A 22,117-nucleotide genomic window follows, 5' to 3' on the forward strand; every position below is an offset into this window, starting at 1 on the left:
TATATCCATACAATGGAATATTATTCAGTCATGAAAAGAAATGGAGTACTGGTACATGCTACCATATGGGTGAACTTTGAAAGCATTATGCTAAGTGAAAGAAGCCAGACACAAAAGAACACATATTATATGATTTCACTTACATGAAATGTCCAGAATAAGCAAACCCATAGAGACAGGTTGTAGATTGGTGGTTGCCTCGAGCTGGGAAAGTTGGGGGGAAATAGAGAGTGACTGCTAATGGGTGAGGGACTTATTTTTGGTGTGATTCTAAGATCAATTGTGGTAATGGTTGTACAACTCTGTTCAATAACCATTCAGAAGCAAAAGCTGTACACTTTAAACGAGTAAGTTGTATGGTATTGTGAATTATTTTTCAATAAGCTGCTGCAAAAAAAATCTACCAACCAACATAAAAAATAAGTAGATAAAATACAAATATAATTGTCTGGAAATAATAGATTAGATGCTAACACAGAACCCAAAAGTAACCTGGGAGATCATGTAGCTAGAGGATGAGCACAGGTGCCCTGAGATCAGACTGTTTAGTTTAAATCTGGGTCCTGCTTCTTGTTGGCTGTATGAAGTTCCTCGGGTTCTCTCTGCGTTATAGTATTACCTGTTAGTGTGTTATACTGAGGATTAAATGCGATAGAATGTTATAAAACAGTTAATGCAATTCTTGACCCATAATAACTGCTCAGTAGATCTTAGGTCGCTTCCAGTTGGATTTTTCACTAGGCTTCTCTGCCAATTTCATACTGGAAGTTATTTTCTAAAGCTTTTATTATCATAAAAATATTTACATGCTTATTACAAAAATTTTAGAAACTAAAAAAGTCAAATAAAAAGATTGTCTCAATCAAGCTGTTATTTTTTTTAAATCAAATAGGAAAAAAATCATCCAGAGTCTCACTCTTTAAAGACAGCTATTCCTTACATTTTTTCTTCTTTTTCCTTTCTCATTCCTTGTTGAGATCCTACCATATGTTAGACTTTATATATTTAAAAAATTTTACTTAATGTGGAAAAATGTTTGTTATTACAGATGCTTCAGGAACATTTTTAATGTTTCAGATTCTGTAGAGCATTTCCCGAATTTTGGCTATTTAGTTGGGTCCAGTTCCTGTGTGCTTAAAACTTTTTATATATTTATACTTTCCTAGGGGTACATTTTCCATTATTTGGTTAAGAAGTTTGAATATTTGGGGGGGCTCTTTAACTTTTCTCTTCAGAGCCTTTCCAAGTTATTACAGATTTTTGGTTTGGAGGGTTTTTTTTGTTTGGAGAAGATTATTGGGAAATTCCTTTAGTATCCCTTAATGATCAAGGACAGTATTGCTCTGCTGATAGCTCATAGTCTACAACCACTGGTTAACAAAAGATCTTTTTCTTGGGCTTAAAATGGATTTTTGCAGTTAGAAAAGAATTCTCACATACCTTTTTGAGTGGTTCTTTCCCTGGAAATTTGGGGGGTGGGGAACTATTTGTTATGAAGAATAAATGCTGCCAAGTTTTTTAGGAGAGAGAATCTTTTCACATGTCATTGGTTTCCAAAATTGACAGAGCCCTCAGATACTTACGGTATCATATTTTTAAAGAGTATTTCAAGAAATATTCTCAGTAGAAGATGTAACTAATACATTTCAGGATTCTTTGATTGATGATTAGAGTCAGATATTAGTAACAGAGGAGCGGGAGATGCAGCATCTTCACAGTTGCTTAAACTAATTTAGGAGTGAGAATTTAAAAATCATGCAGGTGTTTCTGGTTGTTATAGCCTCAAGCAAGAAAGCCCTCCCATAGGATTTTTTTATTTCTTTGTCTGGGCTGGGACGCTGTAGTTTTGTAGTAGCTTAGGAGGGTTTGAGAGCAAAGGGATAGTGAGGTAGAAAGGGATAAAAACCTATCTTCATCTGAGAAGTGAGAGGGGCGTTGCACTTTCAAGAGAAAATTGCTGCTCTGCAGTAAAATCTTTGTATGCCAGTCCAGGACATGATTGCTGTTCTTGAAAGTTTTAAGATTTCGCTACTTAGTAATCAAGAGTAGGTGCTTCAGCTGTGACCTTTATTATAGCGTATAGTTTGTAGCTTAGAAGAGCTAAGAGGGGGATATCAGATGAAAGGACAGTGATTGCTGGAGGACAGAAATAAAGTAATGCTGACAGGACAGGAGGAATCAAGGCCACATGGAGGCCCTCTACAAAAGCCCTTAAGATTGGAAAGCTTTTTTTCCAGTGCTTTCTAATTTTTTTAAAACCATTCTAAACATCAGTTTTGACCTCCCTGTTGTTATATTAGGGTTTCTGGCTCATATTTCTCTCATAGATCTCTGTTGAATTGCTGAACAGACCTTTTTCCATCCTACTTGCCTATCAAGGCACATTTTTCTTCCTTTGAAAATTTAACTGTATATTTCTTTTTCCTGCTCAGCTACTGCTTCAGTAGGTGTTCTTCCCATCTTTCCTGACTCTCTGTGTCATACCACAGTCTTATCCCCACACTTTGAAACAGATACTTAAGTTATAATGTAGATTGACCTCGAATGAAGATTCAGGATTAGCCAACCCTTCTCTTGGGGTTCTTTCTTTGTTGGTTACTTCTCAGCTTTGATGCAGAATTTGATCTTTAAGCTGTAATGTATATAGATATATGGAGAATGTAAATAGAAAAAAAACGTTAAAACAGTGATTCACCTAATTGAAATCTTAACTGAATGGAAAACATTCTGATTTGAGGAGAAAGAAACAAAAATTGAGAAAATAGGAGATCCTTGTTTCCAAAGGATAGATCTTAGAAGTAGATTTTGCCTTAGTACATTGAAAGATTTTTAACCTTTCAGAGCTATCTAAGGATGACCTCTCAGTTAACATGATAGCCCACTTATATTTGCATACACTGATTTATATTTAGAAATGTAGATTTTATTACAGAAAGCTGTGTGGATATGGGAAAAATAAATCATATACACACACATAAAATTCCTTAAGAGCCCTTGAAATGAAGCATAAAAGTTAAAAAGTATAGTCATTTTTGTTATTTTTAGATATTTTAGAATATAGTTTATGTAAGGAGTAAAATCAAAGGCCTATTATTATCTTTTATTTCTGGAACAATAACAGTATGCTTAATGAAGAAAATCTTTCCCTGGCAGCTTGGGTAGATTTTTTTTCTTCTAATCATATAGCTATTTGCTAGTTAAATGAATTACAGTTGAACCTTTGCTTCATTTATCTAAAATGGTGGGTTGACCTTAGGGAAGTGGCCATTTTCTTTCTTTCTTTCTTTTCCTTCCTTCCTTTCTTTTGCCTTAAATAGATTAAACTGTTGATAAATACTTGCTGCTATTTAGATTACATTTGAGAAAAACTTCTTACCAATTGAGTAGGTTATGACTTCTGTAGCTGCCTGGAAAGGCAGTAACAAGATGTACAGTTAGTTACTATACTGGTGGGTTCCTCTTATGTGCATTTCTCAACATGACACCCAGGAAACTTAAGCTTTCTGTTCTTAGCAAGCTTACTAACAGATCTTTATGATTCTAAAATCCAGGATGGTCAACATTTTGCGGAAACCTTGACAGGTCCTCTTCCCCTTCTAGTCTTCTCCTTCCTCATTTCTATAACTCTAACAGTTGTAAACCAAGTGCAGCCTGAAAATGGCATCCAGAGCAAGCCATTATTTATGTTGTTTTGTGACATTTAGGAGAGGAAATTAAGTTTAGAATTTAGTACTTTTCGCTCAGTATAAAAAATAAAGTAAAAGTTCTATTTCTAGTATATATACTAATAACTCCTGAGATCTTTCTTAGTCTGTACCAGTTCCCTGTCTCCTCATTGTTTCCTGACACAGGAAGAGTCCAGGCACAGGAAGGATGACTGCCTGACAGAAATGTTCTAATGTGCCCTCCACTGCAGATTAGTGAGCTGTGGGTTTCTTTTAACCCCTAGGTGCTTTAGTCCAAATCAGTTTCCTGTCACCTCACTATTTTCTATTTTCTATTGCCACTACCTTAAGAAAGGTTTCTTTCCTTCCTTGACCCATCATGAACCAAAACATATTCTTAGCTTTACTCTCCCACTCTTATCCCTGCAGCAAGTACATATCTAATTGGAGAGGGTTTTTTTTTTTAAGCCTTTTGTTAGATTATACTTTGGGATTTTACTTCTGTTGCTAAGGAAACGAGGGTGAGAATAGGTTTAAAAAAATTTTTTTTTTCCTTCAAGGTGTTAGTGATAGGTCTTAGTGATATAAAAGATCGATGAGAAATAACCAGTTTCAGTGACTCTCTTAGGCATTATTTCACTGAAGTTAAAAGTAGGAAAGTGAAGACCTTGGAATGAGAGTAAGGCAGAGGGTGCAGAATACAAGTTATTACAAGAATGGAACGGAGTAGTGGCCTTTGCTGTTTGCCTTCCTCTTCCTGTCCTGTCCTTATCACAGTTCTGTCACAGGGTGAACCAGTGCTGGATTGCTGATGAGGCTTTCGGGAAGCAAGGGAAGTTACTGGCTTTGTAGCACTAAGATGGAAGGATTGAAGAATAGGGTGTGTGAAAGGCAGCTGACAGGGCTGGTCAATACTCAGTTGACCTCACCTAAAAGGGACATACCTAACTTTTGAGGGGTCCCTAAGTCATTTGTGGACTGCTTTTTAAAAGATATTCTTCCTACCTTTCATCCATTTCAGCATATAGCTCTCTCTAGGCAAAGACCTAAGGAGACAATATGAGACAGAAAGAACATGATTCAGAATGATTCTGTTAGCTAGTAACTTTTCTTTTTGTTTGTCAATTATCATATAGTAAAATTGACTTTTTTGGGGGGGTTGTCATACAGCTACATGAATTTTAATACATGTATAGATTCATGTAACCATCCACCACAGTCAGGGTACTGTGACACAGGATATTGTGTGAGAATAATTCCATCACCACCACTCACCCCAAATTTCCTCATGCTATCCCTTTATACACACACACCCCTCCTTAACCTCTGTAATCACTGATTTTTTCTCCATCACTCTAGTGTTAAATCTTTTTTGAGAATGTCCTGTGAATGGAATCATACAGTATGTAATCTTTTGAGACTGTTTTCTTTTTTTTTTTTTTTCGGTACGCGGGCCTCTCACTGCTGTGGCCTCTCCCGTTGCGGAGCACAGGCTCCGGACACGCAGGCTCAGCGGCCACGGTTCACGGGCCCAGCCGCTCCGCGGCATGTGGGATCTTCCCAGACCGGGGCACGAACCCGCGTCCCCTGCATCGGCAGGCGGACTCCCAACCACCGCGCCACCAGGGAAGCCCGAGACTGTCTTCTTTTACTCAGCAGTAGTGCCTTTGTGATTTATCCAAGTTGTGTATATCAATAGTTTATTCTCTTTTATTGCTGAGGAGTTTTTGGAGATTATGAAGAAAATTGCTATAATCGTTTCCTTGCAGAATTTTGCATAAACATTAATTTTCATTTTTCTAGGGAAAATGCTCAGGAATGGGATTGCTTGTTCATATAGTAATTGTATCTTGAACTTAATAGAAACTGTAAAACTTTTCCAGAATGGTTGTACCATTGTGCATTCCCAACAGCAGTGTTTGAGTATCTCCTTTGCTCTGCTTTCTCATCAGCACTTGGTATTGTCAGTATTTTTTATTTTAGCTATTCAAATAGGTGTGTAGTGACATTACATCTTGATATTAATTTGCATTACCCTAGTGAACATCTTTTCATATGGTTATTTGCCATCTGTATATCATGTTTGGTAAAGTGTACGTTCAAATATTTTGCCCATTTTTAAATCAGGCTGTTCGTTTTCTTATTACTGAGTTTTGAGATATCTTTATATATTCTGAATACAAGTCCTTTGTTGACTATGTGAGTTACAAATATTTTTTCCCAGTCTGAATTAGTATTTCATTCTTTTGACAGTGTTGTTCATAGGGCAAAAGTTTTTTTAAAAAGCAATTTTGAAGAAATCATGTATCATTCTTTTCCTTTTTCCCCAGCTTTATAGAAATACAATTGACACAATAACATTGTGTATTTAAGATATACAGTGTGATGACTTGGTATATGTATATATTGTGAAATTATTACCACAGTAAGATTAGTTAAGACACCCATCACCTCATGTAGTTACCTGTTTTTTCTTTTCTGGTGAGAACTTTTAAGATCTACTCTCTTAGCAACTTCCAAGTATATAATACTGTGTTGTTAACTATAGTTACCATGCTGTACATTAGATTCCCAGAACATATTCATCTTGTAATTGGAAGTTTGTATTCTTAACTGTCTTTACCCATTTCCTCCACCCATCTGCCCCTGGCAACCACCAATCTACTTCTGTTTCTATGAGTTTGGTTTACTTTTATTTTTATTTAAAAAATTTTTTAATTTATTTTTTGAGTTTGTGGTTTTTTTTAGATTCCTCATATAAGTGAGAACATACAGTATACAGTATTTGTCTGTCTGACTTATTTCACTTAGCATAATGCTCTCAAGGTCCATCCATGTTGTTGCAAATGGCAGGATTTCTTTCATGGCTGAATAATATTTCATCGTTTATGTGTGTTCCACATTTTCTTTATCCATTCATTCATCAACAGACACATAGGTTGTTTCCATGTCATAGTTATTGTAAATATTATAAATGCTGTAATGAACATGGAGGTGCAGATATTGTAAGGAGTAAAAATATTTTGCTGTTCAGTTTGGCAATATGAATCAAAATCCTGAAAATCTTGCTTGCATTTTGAGCCATTAGTCCTTCCAGGATTGTATCCTAAGGAAGTATTTACATATGTGTGCAAATACTCACCTAAGAGGATGTTTATGGCAGCATTTTTTTGTTTGTTTCCTTTTTTTATTTTTGGCTGGGCCGCGTGGCTTGCGAAATCTTAGTTCCCTGACCAGGGATTGAACCCAAGCTGTCGGCAGTGAAAGTGCAGAGTCCTAACCACTGGACCACCAGGGAATTGCCAGTATTTTTTTTGAATAGTGAAAAATTGGAAACTATTTGGCCAATAACAGGACACTGACTTCTTCATACACTTATACAATGAAATACTATGCAGCTATAAAAATGATTTGGTAAATAAGAGTTTTAAAGCATAGAAAGAAATAGGAATTAGGGAACTGGGAAGTAAAATTAGGGAAATAGGAAGTAAAAAAATAAGTTACAAAGCACAAGTCACAATCTATTTCTGGTTAAAAGTGTCTATGCACAGAAGAAAAGGGCTAGATAGAAGGATATTTATCAAATTAGTAACAATCCCATTTATTTTTCTTCAGTGAATATTTATTACTTTTGCATTAAAGAAAACAATGCCATTTAAAAATAGTGTTTCAGAGTAAAGTTTTTATGGCCATATTCAAGTTCTCTCACACTACTGTATCTCAGGATTATGTTTAAGTAGTCTCTTTAGAGTGTTGAAAACTAAAAATGAAGAATAAATCTAAGGGTGAGTGTATCAGTCAGCATGGGCTACCATAGTGAAATACCATAAGCTCGAGTGGCTTAAACAACAGAAATTAACTTACTCATGGCTCTGGAGACTGGAAGTTCAAGATCAAGGTGCCAGCAGGGTTAGTGTCTGGTGTGAGATGTCCCCTTGGGCTGCAGATGGCTGCCCTCTCATGTGCTCAGATGGCCTTTCCTTGGTGCGTGTGTGGAGGGGGAGAGGAAGAAGAGCACAAGTGAGTGAGCTCTCCCGTGTCTTTTCTTACAAGGACACCAATTCTGCTGGATCAGGGACCCATTCTTATGACCTCATTTAACCTTAATTACTTCCTTACAGCCCCCATCTCCAAATATAGCCACATTGGGTGTTAGGGCTTCAATATGTGAATTTTAGGGGGATACAGATATTCAATTCATAACACCAGCCTTGTCGAATAAGCATCACGTCTGTTCTAGATTCTGTTAGGCAGTGGCAATAAGGAGATGAGTAAGACATAGTTTCTCCTCTCAGGTTGGTTGTAGAAAAATAATCTAAAAGAAAAATATATCACCTGAGATTCCTCTACCCAAGTATAGCTTTTTACTCTAGACATTTTGGAAGAATTGTCTTTGTGTGTGTGTGAAATATAAATGTGTGTGTGTTGCATATGTATATATTGGCTTGGTCAGATAAACTTTCAGAGATAAAGGAAAAGTGTTCTTTAACTCCACTTTTGTGAAATATTTGGGATAGATGAGACTTTGTTCCAATAAGTAGAACAGAAAATGCTGAGAAATTGGTTGCTTTTTTTCCCCTGAACATAGTATTTGTGTTTTCGTTTTTTTTAATTTTTATTGGAGTATAGTTGATTTATACTATTGTGTTAGTTTCAGGTGTACAGCAAGTGAATCAGTTATACGTATACATATATCCACTCTTTTTTTTCAGATTCTTTTCCCATATAGGCAGTATTTATGTTTTTATTTGAAGAAAGAGGGAATCAAAAGAAATATGAGAGCTAAACCTTTGAAGACCTATATGAATAGTTTTAATCAAGTTTTACTCCCATGATTTTCTGTTTGTAAATTTGCAAAATAATTCTCTCATTCACCTTTTAAAAATCTCATTGTTCTTATAGGCCACTCCTTGTTACTTGGAATTTATAGTTTAGCTGACGCGAGGTGGTGTGAAATTTAAATTTTGTTAAGTATAGAGTGTCATTGAGTTCAGGTTTTATTTTCCAACCAGTACTTGATCTGTGATGCTGTTGTGCTTTAGCCACCTGCCAAGTTGGGTGGAGAGTTGTTACCACTCATGGAATCTGAAGGTGTCTAACCAGGACAAGTTTTCAGAGAAAAGGAAGTAGACCAAGAGAATAGACATATGGCCTTGATTTCATGGCAAAGACATGGCAAAGATTTCCTCAACAAACAATTTTGGAAATGGTATATCAGTGCCCCAAAGATCTACCACGTAGAGAATGACTCAAAGATGTGGACTTGAAAAAAATTTAATTATATAAATTTTCTCCATAAAACACTATAGAATATCTAAACTTAAGATTTGTCATATTCCTTCCTTTGATAGTGGATATTGAGACTAGAAGATGGGACAGAAAGAAGAGAGATGGAAGTGAAAAGGAAATAAGTAATATGAGAAGCTTGAGGGTATGGGGAGAAGACTGGGGAACAGAAGGATTGAAAAGCGGGAAAGTTAGAAGATTCCATATGTAGAAGAAAATAAATGGTACTTGAAAAAATTTATGGAAAGAGAAGAATAAAATAGGGAAAACACAAATACATAATAGGGAAAACACAAAATAAAAATTGTAGCTGTTGTTCACTGAGGATCCATCTGTTCTGGGCCAGGCACTGCACCCCTGTCCTCTCGTTTCATTCTCAGAACCACTCTCTGAGGTGGAGTGCCGTGTTCTCATATTACACGTGAGGAAGGTGAGGCTCGGGGCCCAACATAACTAAGCAATGAAGAAGTGCTGCCTCAGCACTCCAGATTGAAGCTTTCCCTTTGATTTCCCTTTGACTTTTTTTCTAACAAATGTCTTGCTTTGGTTTCCCAGGATTTTTGTGTTGTGCTTTTTTCTCTCTCTCTCTCTTTTTTTTAATTACAAAGGTGTGCAGGAATAAAAAAGGAGAAATACGGGTTTAACATTAAGTTCTGTGTCAGACAGCAAGGTTATCAAATGAAACTAGTGGTAACTGATTAGAGGCCCTGTTACTACCTTTGTTTCCTTGCTTCCACTTTTCTCTGAGAGGGAGGTTTTCCAAAGAAACCTCCCTAAATGAAGGATGGATTAATCACATTTCTTTACCAGACAGCAGGACAATACAAGATGATCTTCTGGCACACTGTTGCTATGAACTTTGGCAGATACCTCGCAATTCTTGTTTCGTATTTTATTTTGAGTATTTGTCAGGAAACCAAGTGACATCCTGTAATATAATCAGATATTTCTTTTCAAAAGTAATACTGTGCCAGTGGGAAATTTTTTTTAAAAAAATTAGATAGGCTTTGGAGCAAAACATATTAATATCATTACAATGACAGTACAAATAAATTTCACAGGGAAGTTATTCTGTAATCTTGCTACTGTGTATGGACTTTGGAAGTGATTTTATTTTTCCACCAAAATATTTTTTCTTTTTTTTTGATAAATTACTGTTTGTTGTTTATTTCCTGGAATATATATAATTATGGCACTAGAGGACTTTAAAGTTATGTTCTGAAACCTGAACTCTGTTATAAAGGAATATCTGAGGTTAACATTCTTTTAGTATTTTCCTTTATCTCTGTACCCTTTATAGTCCCTCATAGATGTGAATAAACTTCTGAAATTCTCCCTTGATTGTCTGGGGTTTTGGCTTTAAATTATATTTTGTGTATACCAAGGAGCAGGTTTGGGTTTTCACAGTTTTTGTGAGGCCTATACATTTTATTTTGATTTATTTTAGAGTTAACCATGTCAAATGGAAGTATGCTTCCATCTAAAGAACTTAAAGGGAGTATTAAGTGTATCTTCTCCCGCCTCCACCACTTTTTCTTAAGGCTCCTGTTCCAAAGAGTGCACTTATTCCAGTAATTCCCATCACCAAATCAACAGGCTCCCGGTTCCGGAATAGTGTGGAAGGATTGAATCAGGAGATTGAAATAATAATTAAAGAGACTGGGGAAAAGGAAGAACAACTTATAGTAAGTACTCTTGTATCTTAAAATCATTCATACATTAACTTTTCTAATTATTAAGAAAATTCACAGTTTTGGTTTCTGTATTTACATGGGTTTCTTCCTTGTTGAGAATGAAAATTTTCTCTTTTGAAAAACTTTGACCTTTGCAAGTGAATGAAAAGTTCTCATTTCTTTGCATCTCATAGAAGCAACTGATGTGACTTAAATTTGGATCCTTGAACAGAAACTATTTTTTGTTTTTCTGTATTTAAAAACCCCTAGACAGGTGATATGCTTCTTATTGGCTATAACTCTATTTAACAGAAGTTTAGCTTATGAGTTTGTTGGGGAGGGAGGGATATGACATGGAATACTTTCTAAAGTATGAATCTACCTCTTGCTTATGTTAGTTACTGTTTGGTTGACTGTATCATCGAAACAGTTCTGCTTACCTATAATACACATAAGAATGTGTATTCTATTAACTATGACACGCATAAGAGTGGTTCATATATAAGACAGTGATAAAATTTCCTGTTTATATTTAAAACCATGTCACAGTATATTTAAGCTTTCATTCTTCAGTGAAAGAGAAATTGGGGAGTTTAAAGTAGTTTTTTATTGACGCCCAAGATTCTCTCCCTTAAGATTACAGGTTGGTTTAGCTTAGAGAAAACGCAACTGCCCACACCCTCTCCTCCTTCCCTCCTCCACTGAATGACGGGGAAACTTTCTTTGATGTAATAAAGGTAAATGTACCAAAGGTATACAGGGAGCTGGTTTCCCTGCTGAGTGAGTCACACAAGCTTCCCTCTGAGTGTTCTCCTTGATTTCCCTGTATAATTAGCACTGCTGTGATTAAGCTTTCTCTCACTTAGGAAGGTTTCTTTGAAAACCCTGTTCTTGGAGGAAGTGGGCAGGGGTAGAAAGTAGCAGGGCCTGTCATCAACTATGACTAGTTCACACAGTGGATAACCTTTTCTTCTAACGTGGAACCTAGAGTTACACCTAGATTTCTCCTCTTTTATAATGGCCTGTTTTTTTATAATTTTAAAAATAATAGCACATGATAAGTAATTCAGTGCAGTTCCTTCTTCAGCAAGCACTGACCACTCATGTGCCAGACCCTGAGAATACAGAGGCTCTGTCTGCCGCTCAGTGTCCAGCGGGGGACAGATGAGACAGGGGTGTCCCCACAGAGCAACACAGAGGCTTCTTTCTCGCGAGGCCTGATGAGAGGGTTTCTGACTTTTGAGTCTTCTGGAACAACAGGGGAAGGGTGATGTTAGGTGCATTTCAAAATCAATGACAGGGACTTCCCTGGCGGTCTAGTGGTTAAGACTTCGTGCTTCCACTGCAGCAGGCACAGGTTCAATCCCTGGTTGGGGAAGTAAGATCCCACGGGCCATGCGGCATGGCCAAAAAATTAAAAAAAAAAAAAAATTCCAAAAAGTTCCAAAATCCAAAACTTGAATTTGCCACACACCAGCAACTATTTACATAGCATTTGCATTGTATTAGGGTATATAAGAAACCTAGAGCTGATTTAAAGTATACAGGAGGATGTGCATAGGTTATATGCAAAATCAATGACAAAAATACTTACGTTTTTAAAATTTCCTAACAGCCACAAGATATTCCAGACGGCCATCGTGCACCTCCGCCCCTTGTGCAGAGAAGCAGCAGCACGCGCAGCATCGACACACAGACCCCCGGCGGGGCAGAGCGGGGCAGCAACAGCAGCAGCCGCTCCCAGTCTGTGTCCCCCACGTCCTTCCTCACTATCTCCAACGAGGGGAGCGAGGAGAGCCCTTGTTCGGCTGATGACCTGCTTGTTGATCCCAGGGATAAAGGTACAGTGCAGGAGGAGTTTGCTACCAGATGAAAAGTGAATACCACCTGTTGTATCATGCATTCTGTTCATTTTCTAGCAGAGTACACACACTTAGGGCTACTAAGATAATTACTTTGAGATGTGTTCAAAACATAGATTTAAAAAAATTGGAGTACAGAACAGTAGGTTTTACTGTGGTGCTCAGGTGATGGTCTAGTTGGGTAGGTTTATGGGCTTTTGTTTGTACCTTTTTTTTTCCTTTTTTGCACTTACTAATACAAGTTCCTTATTAGTGAGAGACATTCTTTTTGGTATAAATGAGATAAACATTTGTCCTGATAAGCATTTGTTCTCTATCACCTTAGTTGTCATGTTTTTACAATCTTACTACTTTTTAATTGAATGTGAAACCTTCAAGTTACAGTAGTGTGTTTTAGGATCTGTATTTGTGATATTTCTTTTTTTTTTTTTTGCGGTACGCGGGCCTCTTACTGTTGTGGCCTCTCCCATTGCAGAGCACAGGCTTGGACGCGCAGGCTCAGTGGCCATGGCTCACGGGCCTAGCCACTCCGTGGCATGTAGGATCTTCCCAGACCGGGGCACGAACCCGTGTCCCCTGCAACGGCAGGTGGACTCTCAACCACTGCGCCACCAGGGAAGCCCTGTGATATTTCTAACAAGAATTAAGCTGACTTATATCAATGCAAGATGAGTATTCCAGGCAAGCCTGGAGTAAAAGGTGGTGGTGGTGGACTACTTACAGTATTAAACCACTTGCCCGACTCAGAAAGTAATTGGAGACATAGCACTTTGCATATTAGTTACTAATAATATTCTTACCTTTTAAAACAAATAGGGTCTTTCATCTCTCTGTATCAGGGCAGTGTTTTTTTAGCCTAATCATTGTTATTATTACATGAACTTGAGAGCAATAATAAGATATTTATTATTAAATACATTCTACAGCTTAGTTTAGTAGTCATTCATTTAGAACTTTCTACTTGCAATGTGTTGAATGTCCTGAAATGTTCCATGTCCAATGACAACTGTTCATTACTGCCAGTCACCTAAAGTACTTAGACTGTAGCAAGTACAGAGGACATAAGATTTTCTGAAGAAGTCACTTCAGACAGTGGGCACATGTAAAATTTTATTATTTGGACCCTTTTTCGTCATCTTCTAGGTTAAATAAAACATGGCTATTCCAGACCAACACCCCAGACCAATTAAATCACAACCCCTGGGGACAGGACACAGGCACTAGGCGTTTTTGGTGCCCCCAGGTGATTCACCTGCACAGAAGTTTGACACCCACTGAACTAAATCCTTTGATTGGGCCATGTGTTTCTTGTCAGGAGTCGCCATAATTACTTCTGATACTTATTGTGAAGATTAAAAGGGATAGTGAGGGCTCCCCTGGTGGCGCAGTGGTTGAGAGTCCGCCTGCCGATGCAGGGGACATGGGTTCGTGTCCCGGTCCGGGAAGGTCCCACATGCCGCGGAGCCTGTGCGTCTGGAGCCTGTGCTCCGCAACGGGAGAGGCCACAACAGTGAGAGGCCCGCGTACCGCAAAAAAAAAAAAAAAAAAATGGGGATAGTGAATGCAGCCCCTGGTACTTAGCGCTCAATCAGATATACCCCTCTCCTCACAAACTAAACCATGGCTATTGTAATCTGTCCCTTGACTTCCCATACTTTCTACTTTTACTTCAATAACATATAGGAACTCCATAAGTTTTATGTCCTGCTGTATTTGACTTTAGGAGACTAGCGACTGGTTAGCTCCTCTGATTTCTTTTATGAGAAAGGGCTACAGTGCTATATTGCCAGCAAGGAATTGTAGTGTAGTTGGCACAGTCAGACTCTACATTTAGGACACTTAGGGAACATGTCTAGAATTTCAAGTTAATATAATAGGAACTGAGGACATCAGCACTGGACGGGAATACCAGAGTCAAGAAGTGTTCCCTTTGGTAGGGTTAATTTAGAAAGATTTCAAAAACTTTGAGCCAGACTTTGAAGGAGGTTTGGGAAAATGTATGGAGAAGGACCTCTTAGGTATAGAGAAGTTTGTAGGCAAAAGAACGTCTTCGGCATATAGTGTGCATATGGATCTGACCACCTGCATCAGAGACTGTGGCCAGAGGCACAGAGAAATCAAATAGAGCGATTCTGAGGGGCAGACCAAGAGTGAATGATACACAACCAGTGAAGAACCATTTCAATTACTTGTCCTGGGAAGAATGGAAGTGGCATTTGAGCCCAATATGCTGTGTACAGAATAGAAATAGGGCAGTGTTCAGTGCTGAGGAGTAAGTGATGGTAGGTTAAATAATAACCTACCTAGGCTGTGGTGATGGTAAGTAGAAGAAAAATAAAAATCTCTTACTTGTTTATGCCTTTATTTAACAAACATTATCTCCTCTTTACCAGGAATTGTGTTAGGTAGTGGGGTGATGTGGATGAATGAAGCACTATTCCTTACCCTCAAGTTGTTCATGGTGTAGGGGGAGGCCAAGAACAATCCAATACAGTGTGACTCCGCACGTATGTGCTAGTGTTTCTCAGTAATCCAGCATGTCGTTTCTTGCAGATAATGGGAACAACTCTCCTTTGCCCAAATATGCAACCTCACCAAAACCTAACAACAGTTACATGTTCAAAAGGGAACCTCCTGAGGGCTGTGAGAGGGTCAAAGTCTTTGAGGAATGCTCGTAAGTATCCCCCATCATCCCTCCCCCCAAAAAACTTCTATTATGAGAATTTTCAAATAGGCTGAAGCACAGTACAGTGACCACCCATAGATCCACCACTAGATCCTATAGTTAACATTTTGCTTAGTTTTTGCTGAACTGTTTGAAAGTAAGTTGCAGACATGACATTTAACGTCAAATGCAGTTTAACATTCATTTCCTAAAAGTAACCACGGTAAAAGTAACCACTCCTACATAACCACAATACCATTGTCATACCAAAGAAAATTACAGTTATGCTTAATATGAACTAATATCCGGTTGTTATTCACGTTTCCTCAGTTGTCCCCAACGTATCACCCGTGGTTAGTTTTGAACCTGTAAACAGTCAGCTCCACACATTGAATTTAGCATTGTATTTATTCAAGGTAAACCACGGATCTCAACGCAGGGTGGGTTTCCTTCTTTCAAGGATCAAATTCCCTCCAGTTTTTAACTACTTATAGTCTCCAGTTCTCTAAACAATTAAAAAAAATTTTTCCTGCCAACGTGGGGAAGAGAATCCTATTACTTTGCAGAAACATGTTCCTGTGATGAAGATCACGGAAGAAGCAGAATTTTAAACGGTGTCTGGTACCCTTGGTATGCGATCTTCTGTGCTCATATATTTCTGTTGGCTAGTACTCTAGTCAGGTACTCATAGTTTTAGACTCAAAGTCTGCTCAGCAAGTATTGCAGCTTTGTGTTTTCAGTAGCTATGCCCCCTTGCTTTGGAAGTGGTGGCTACAGGGTTGCGGGTATGTATGAAACTGAGCAAATTAGCTGATGAACATTATTTGAGGAGAGGATGATGGTACTTATATAAACCTCACCTTCCAATCTCACTATCGCTGCAAGTCTAAAAGCCATCCTCTGGCTTTTTCTCACTATGAAACCAAAACTACAATGTGGAGATTGTCCAGCCTTGTCTGAATCACATAATGTATCTTTTTCTTCCATCATGAACATCCTAGAATCATTTTGAAATATGGCATCCTTTTGTTCCTCTCTGTTCCCCCTCCGTCAGTGCTTCCTTTAATCTAAATTCTGAGTAATTTTGCCACACAAAGAGCATTGTTTTTTAATCCCTTCACCTCCTCTACTAGGAGATCCCAGCTGTCAGTCTCCTATCTGCTTTTGTGACAGTAATTGAAAACTCCATTTTAGCAACTGCTTATTTTTTTCACCATGTAAGTCTAAAAACTTGACTGGTGCCAGAGAGTTTAAGCAGTATTTCTCCACGTGCATAGAATCCCTGCATCATAATCATCTGGGTTATTGGTTAAAACTGCAGATTCCCAGGTCCCATCCCAGGCCTAATGAGTAAAAATATGGACGTAGGTAGGACCTAGATTATGCATCTTTAACAAACCTCATAGGATTTTTATGCTTGACTTGAAAATGCTGGCTTAGACCTTTTCATGAGAGTTCTTAAGAAATGGAGTCATTCTTTTAAGTAAAAATCAAATGGTCCACATGGAACCTTATGGAGTTGAAATCTTTGATTGACGTATGGGTAATTCAGATGTGCCTAAGTGCAGAGAAACGGCTGATGGACTTAAAAAGCAGTTTGAATTTCTGTGTAAATGACTTTGAGTGAATATTGGTTGTGTGGGTTGGTGTCCTGTGGTATCTGCCTTAGACTGTTACATTTGGAAAATTTCTCAATAACTGAACTATATTCATACAACAAACAAATGTTATTTGTTTCTAAAGGGAAGGAAGAAAGGATGGGGTGTGTGTGTGGATGGATAGATAGATCAAAGAAACATAAGGTAAACCCTGACATATAAAATGTTTTATGGTACATCCATCTGTTATTAGAAGGTAAACCTAGTCTTTTTTAAATGCACATAGTTTATTATAAATTTTACTGATATAAAGGATGTATAGCACATGGAAATCTATTCATTTTTAAATATCTTAATTATATTCCAAAAAGAAATTAACAGCAGTAACCCAATAGTGGATTTCTTAGAGGTAATTTTAACCTATCAATAAAACAAGTTATTCAAAGTCTAAAAAATTGGTTTCTTTTGCCCCAGTTATGTCATAATTAGAGCAAAGCTGGATGCACTAGCATTAAAGCAAGGGTAGATTATTGGTCCTAATTTTTTTTTTTTTTTTTTTTTTTTTGCTGTATGCGAGCCTCTCACTGTTGTGGCCTCTCCTGTTGCAGAGCGCAGGCCCAGCGGCCATGGCTCACGGGCCCAGCCGCTCCGCGGCATGTGGGATCTTCCCAGACCGGGGCACGAACCCGTGTCCCCTGCATCGGCAGGCGGACTCTCAACCACTGCGCCACCAGGGAAGCCCCTGGTCCTAATTTTTAAATTTTATCTTAATCATTCTTTAAAGTATACTTTTCTCTTCAAGTCTTAATTTTGGTTTAAAGATAATAACTCTGACCTGAACCAGGGGTTGGAGTCAGTGAGAGGTTGATCTCTGGTTTTTAGAAATGTATGTTTATTTACCTGAAAGAAAACAGGTAGTTGGATTTGGGCCCAGAAAGGGCAAGACCAGATTTTGCATTTCTTTTTTTTTTTTGGATACAGAACAGACCATAGCCATGCCAGTTGCACTTAGCAAGTCCTTTTTTTTTTTTATAGCTAATATGGCACCAGAGGCATAGTATTTTATTTATTTTATTTTATTTATTTTTGGCTGCGTCGGGTCTTAGTTGTGGCATGCAGGATCTTCCATTGTGGCACAAGGGCTTGTTTCTAGTTGTGGAGTGGGGGCTCCACAGCACGCGGGCTCAGTAGTTTGAGGCACATGGGCTTAGTTGCCCCACGGCACGTGGGATCTTAGTTCCCCGATCAGGGATTGAACCCGCGTCCCCTGCATTGGAAGGCGGATTCTTTACCACTGGACCACCAGGGAAGTCCCAGCAAGTCCTTTTTAATGAAGTCACATATGCTGTTTCCTGATCCCAATTAATGAACTCCTTGACCTTAGTTACCTTAGATTCCTAGATATTTTGGCTTCTTTTCAGTGTAGAGATTTTTTAAAAAATATGACATAACCCCTTCTTTTCTTCCTTTCTTTCCATCCCTCCCATTATAAGTAATTTGGAATCACCATTTCTTAGCTACTAATTTATTCCTGAATTTAAAAAGAAAATGCATAAGCCTTTAAAAAAATACCAAAGAATTCCTCACATCAGTATGAAAATACCTATAATAATTATCCATCCTGACCATCTGTTTTTCAGAAAGTCAGCTAGCAAGCAGTTATGTTTATTTTGAGATACAATCCTTTCAGAATAACTTCTTAAGGAAAAAGTAAAATATTTAAACTAGTTCTGAGGGTTTCTGTGTACACGTGTGTGTATTGGTTTTTTGATATGTATGGTTCTTAAATTGAAGAAAACTTTGAAGTAGTATTAGTACCTGCAGTTTCTAGTAGCATAAGTATAATACTGGTCGTACACCCCAGGGGTGGGTAACGAGTTTCTTGGGGAATCTGCTCCTCGAAGTTAAATGGAGTGAAACATGATTCCTTTTGGTGGGTTGGGGTCATGACTGGAGGAGAGGTGGTGATGCTTTTTTTTTTTTTACTGTTAGTGTTCTGTTTCTTGATCTGGGTGCCAGTTAGATAAGTTGTTATTGTTTACGTTATTTTGTGTGAGATCTGTCATAAGTCTGTTTTCGTAAAAGCAGAAAGGAAGTTAAACTGATTTTAGATTCTGTCATTAAAAAATGTCCAAGTCAGAAGTTTGTATCTCAGAAATGTGTGGTTTCATCTTCAAGATCCATTAGCAGCCATGTGTCTTAAGTGATTTTTAAGACAATTTTATCTTTTTAATAAGATAACCTCAAACAATAAATAAATTAATTAAAAATCTAGGCCTCATTTGGAGGAGGGTATAAAAATTGATTAGCCCTTTTTTTCCTAATATAAGAATGAAAGCTATCTTTAATAATTCTTCAAAAGAAAATACAAGCATTATTTAATTATAGAAACATAATCTCGGACTTCCCTGGTGGCGCAGTGGTTAAGAATCCCCCTGCCAGTGCAGGGGACACGGCTTCAAGCCCTGGTCCAGGAAGATCCCATGTGCCGCGGAGCAGCTAAGCCTGTGCACCACAACTACTGAGCCGGCGCTCTAGAGCCCACGAGCCACAACTACTGAGCCCATGTGCCACAACTACTGAAGCCCACGCACCTAGAGCCTGTGCTCTGCAACAGAAGCCACTGCAGTGAGAAGCCCGTGCTCAGCAACAGACCCAACACAGCCAAAAATAAATAAATGAATAAATAAATTTATTTAAAAGAAAAAGAAACATGGGGCTTCCCTGGTGGCGCAGTGGTTGGGCGTCCGCCTGCTGATTCAGGGGACACGGGTTCGTGCCCTGGTCTGGGAAGATCCCACATGCCGCGGAGCGGCTGGGCCTGTGAGCCATGGCCGCTGAGCCTGCGCGTCCGGAGCCTGTGCTCCGCAACGGGAGAAGCCACAACAGTGAGAGGCCTGCGTACCGCAAAAAAAAAAAAAAAAAAAGAAAAAGAAACATAATCTCAACTTCCTATCTTCTTTAAGGAATTGAAATCCATGCTGTCAGTAAAAACAGGGGTGTGTGTGCTCTTCTTATCATAATATATCCAAATACACATGTGGCCCTAGATGTACTCAAGTATTAAGTTTCCATTGTATCCAAGAAAGAACAATACACAAGAAAAACAAATTTAAACAATGTAATTTTTTTCTTTTTAAATTATTATACTTGCCAAAGCTATCCATGGATAGTATTCACTATTAATCAATAAAATATACCCACCCAAACCAAAATATGCCCACCCAAAAATGTTGTACTTGGAACTTTTTTTTTTTTTGCACCTACTCCCCAGGTCTGTTGTTTATTCATTCTTTCAAACCCAGTTCAGATGTTACTTCCTCTAGAAGCTACCTTCCTACCAAACTCCCCCTCTTTCTCTGTGCCACAGGTTATCCACTTCCTTGTTGTACCCCTAAACCTTTTACAAACCATTTTTATCACATCTGTCAGTCCCGCTAGCGCGAGTTCTCAAGCTTTTTTGTGCTATGGACACCTCTGGCAGTCCAGTAAAGCTTATGGATCCTTTGAAGTAATTCGTAGCTTCTCTGAATAATGTTTTAAAAACAAATTAAAGATTAGAAAGGAGACTAATGATATTGAAATACAGTCTGTCTCCAGTACCTCCCTCTTCCCAAGAACTACATGTTTATCTCCTTGTAGTTCATTTCGTCTTTGGGTCTCCAGAATCTAGTGCAGACTTGGCACATTTGGATTTTTTTTTTTTTCATTTCATTAGGAGAGATGAGAACCATACTTTGTCATATCGTATTACCTTTTCCCACCTGAATCTTGATTTATTTAGGTTCTTCCACTTGAATTTCTTTTTAATTTTGTGTCACTTCCATGTTACGTTAACAGTTTGATTTTTTATATTTTCAGGGAATACCATTAACACTCGTATCCTTTTGCAACTCTTTGGGTTAATTTGCAGGAGCAACTAGGGACAGGGAAGGATTTGGCTTCAATAAAAACTTTCAGAACAGAGGACTGTCATTAGTTTTATTTTGATTTTACATTTATGTTACGTTATTCAGAAAACCATCATGGCTATTAACTTAGAGAATTGTTTCAAAGAGATTTTTAAGCGCACTTGGAGAACTCATGCCCACCGAAGTTTAGTCACGCAGTGGTGGAACTCAGTAAAAGATAGACAATATATGTCATTAATTTCCTTGCCTTTTCCCTTCAAAATAGTGCAGACTTTGGAAAAATCATAGTGGAACATATTTTTGTCTTTAAACAGCTAGAATATATTTTGCTTTAGGAAATTCTTTATTCAAATTGGCTATCTTAGATCTTCACTTAGATGTCTGAGCATCCTATGTGATGCCCGGGGCTCGCCAGGGAACTGAAAGCAGCAACAAAATCTGGTGTCCTTCCAGCATTCTGAGATAAATAATTTGAATCATGTGTCCTTGGTCAATAGCATTTGAAGCTTTGGACATAGCTTGAGTTTTGTTTTCCTTTTTTGTGTCTGTAAGTTATTACTTTTTTTAAAAAAAAAAAGAAAAGAACTTCTGATGTTCTGTGACTTAAAAGTATTGGGTTGTTTATTCTATGTCTAGGCCAAAACAACTTCACGAAATCCCGGCCTTTTACTGCCCTGACAAAAACAAGGTGAATTTCATTCCTAAAAGCGGCTCTGCTTTCTGCCTCGTCAGCATCCTTAAACCACTCCTCCCCACACCAGATCTTACCCTCAAGGGCTCTGGCCACAGTCTGACAGTCACCACTGGCATGACAACCACTCTTCTGCAGCCTATTGCTGTGGCCTCCCTGTCTACAAACACAGAGCAAGACCGAGTCTCTCGAGGAACGAGTACAGTCCCGCCACCAGCCTCTCTCCTCCCACCACCAGAACCCATTGAGGAAGCTGAAGGATAGGCCCCAGTGCTGTGAGGCCACTGTTCTGGTCAACTGAGAATCTCCTCGATCCCTTGGCAGCGATGGCATCGTGCGCTCCCAGTTGGCTGTGTCGTGCTCCAGCATTTCCACGCTGACGTGTCACAGTGCGGCTTCTGGAAGAAAGCAGCCCCTCTGATGGCTCTGCTCACTCCTGAAGGCCAGCCCTCAGTGCTTAGCCTGCTTTTTCTTAAAGCACCGGTTGAAAGAAGAAAAAGGTTTCATTCTTTCCTTTTGGAGGGCTGATATCACATTGTTTTTTGCTTTCAAATTAGACTTCTTTGGAAAAAACAAATAAAAAACTGCTCCCTGCAAACATGATTCTTGAAGGGAGACGTGAATGATGCTGCAAGAACCATCTTTTATATGAAAATGACTATTTTATAATACCAATGTTACGTTTTCTGAAAACATAGCAAACAGGATGTTCAGACGATTCTTTGGCCTCTGTTTCTTGTTTCCCTTTCTAGGTGTGTGCTTTTCT

The 22,117-nt window shown here is 38.4% G+C and overlaps 1 protein-coding gene across 1 annotated transcript in view; it reads left to right on the top strand.

Annotated features, from left to right (window-relative positions):
• FAM117B (family with sequence similarity 117 member B) overlaps window positions 1–21,894 on the top strand; it is an 85,850-nt gene extending 63,956 nt beyond the window's left edge. The window contains exons 5-8 of the mRNA XM_082840861.1: window positions 10,493–10,636; window positions 12,240–12,465; window positions 15,040–15,160; window positions 21,297–21,894. Coding sequence (XP_082696987.1) covers window positions 10,493–10,636; window positions 12,240–12,465; window positions 15,040–15,160; window positions 21,297–21,615 — 810 coding nt within the window. The 3' untranslated portion in view covers window positions 21,616–21,894. The remainder of the gene's footprint in view (window positions 1–10,492; window positions 10,637–12,239; window positions 12,466–15,039; window positions 15,161–21,296) is intronic.
• Window positions 21,895–22,117: the final 223 nt, after the last annotated feature.

The sequence above is a fragment of the Leucopleurus acutus genome, assembly GCF_964270905.1.
Source record: "Leucopleurus acutus genome assembly, chromosome: 6".
Lineage (NCBI taxonomy): Eukaryota > Metazoa > Chordata > Mammalia > Artiodactyla > Delphinidae > Leucopleurus > Leucopleurus acutus.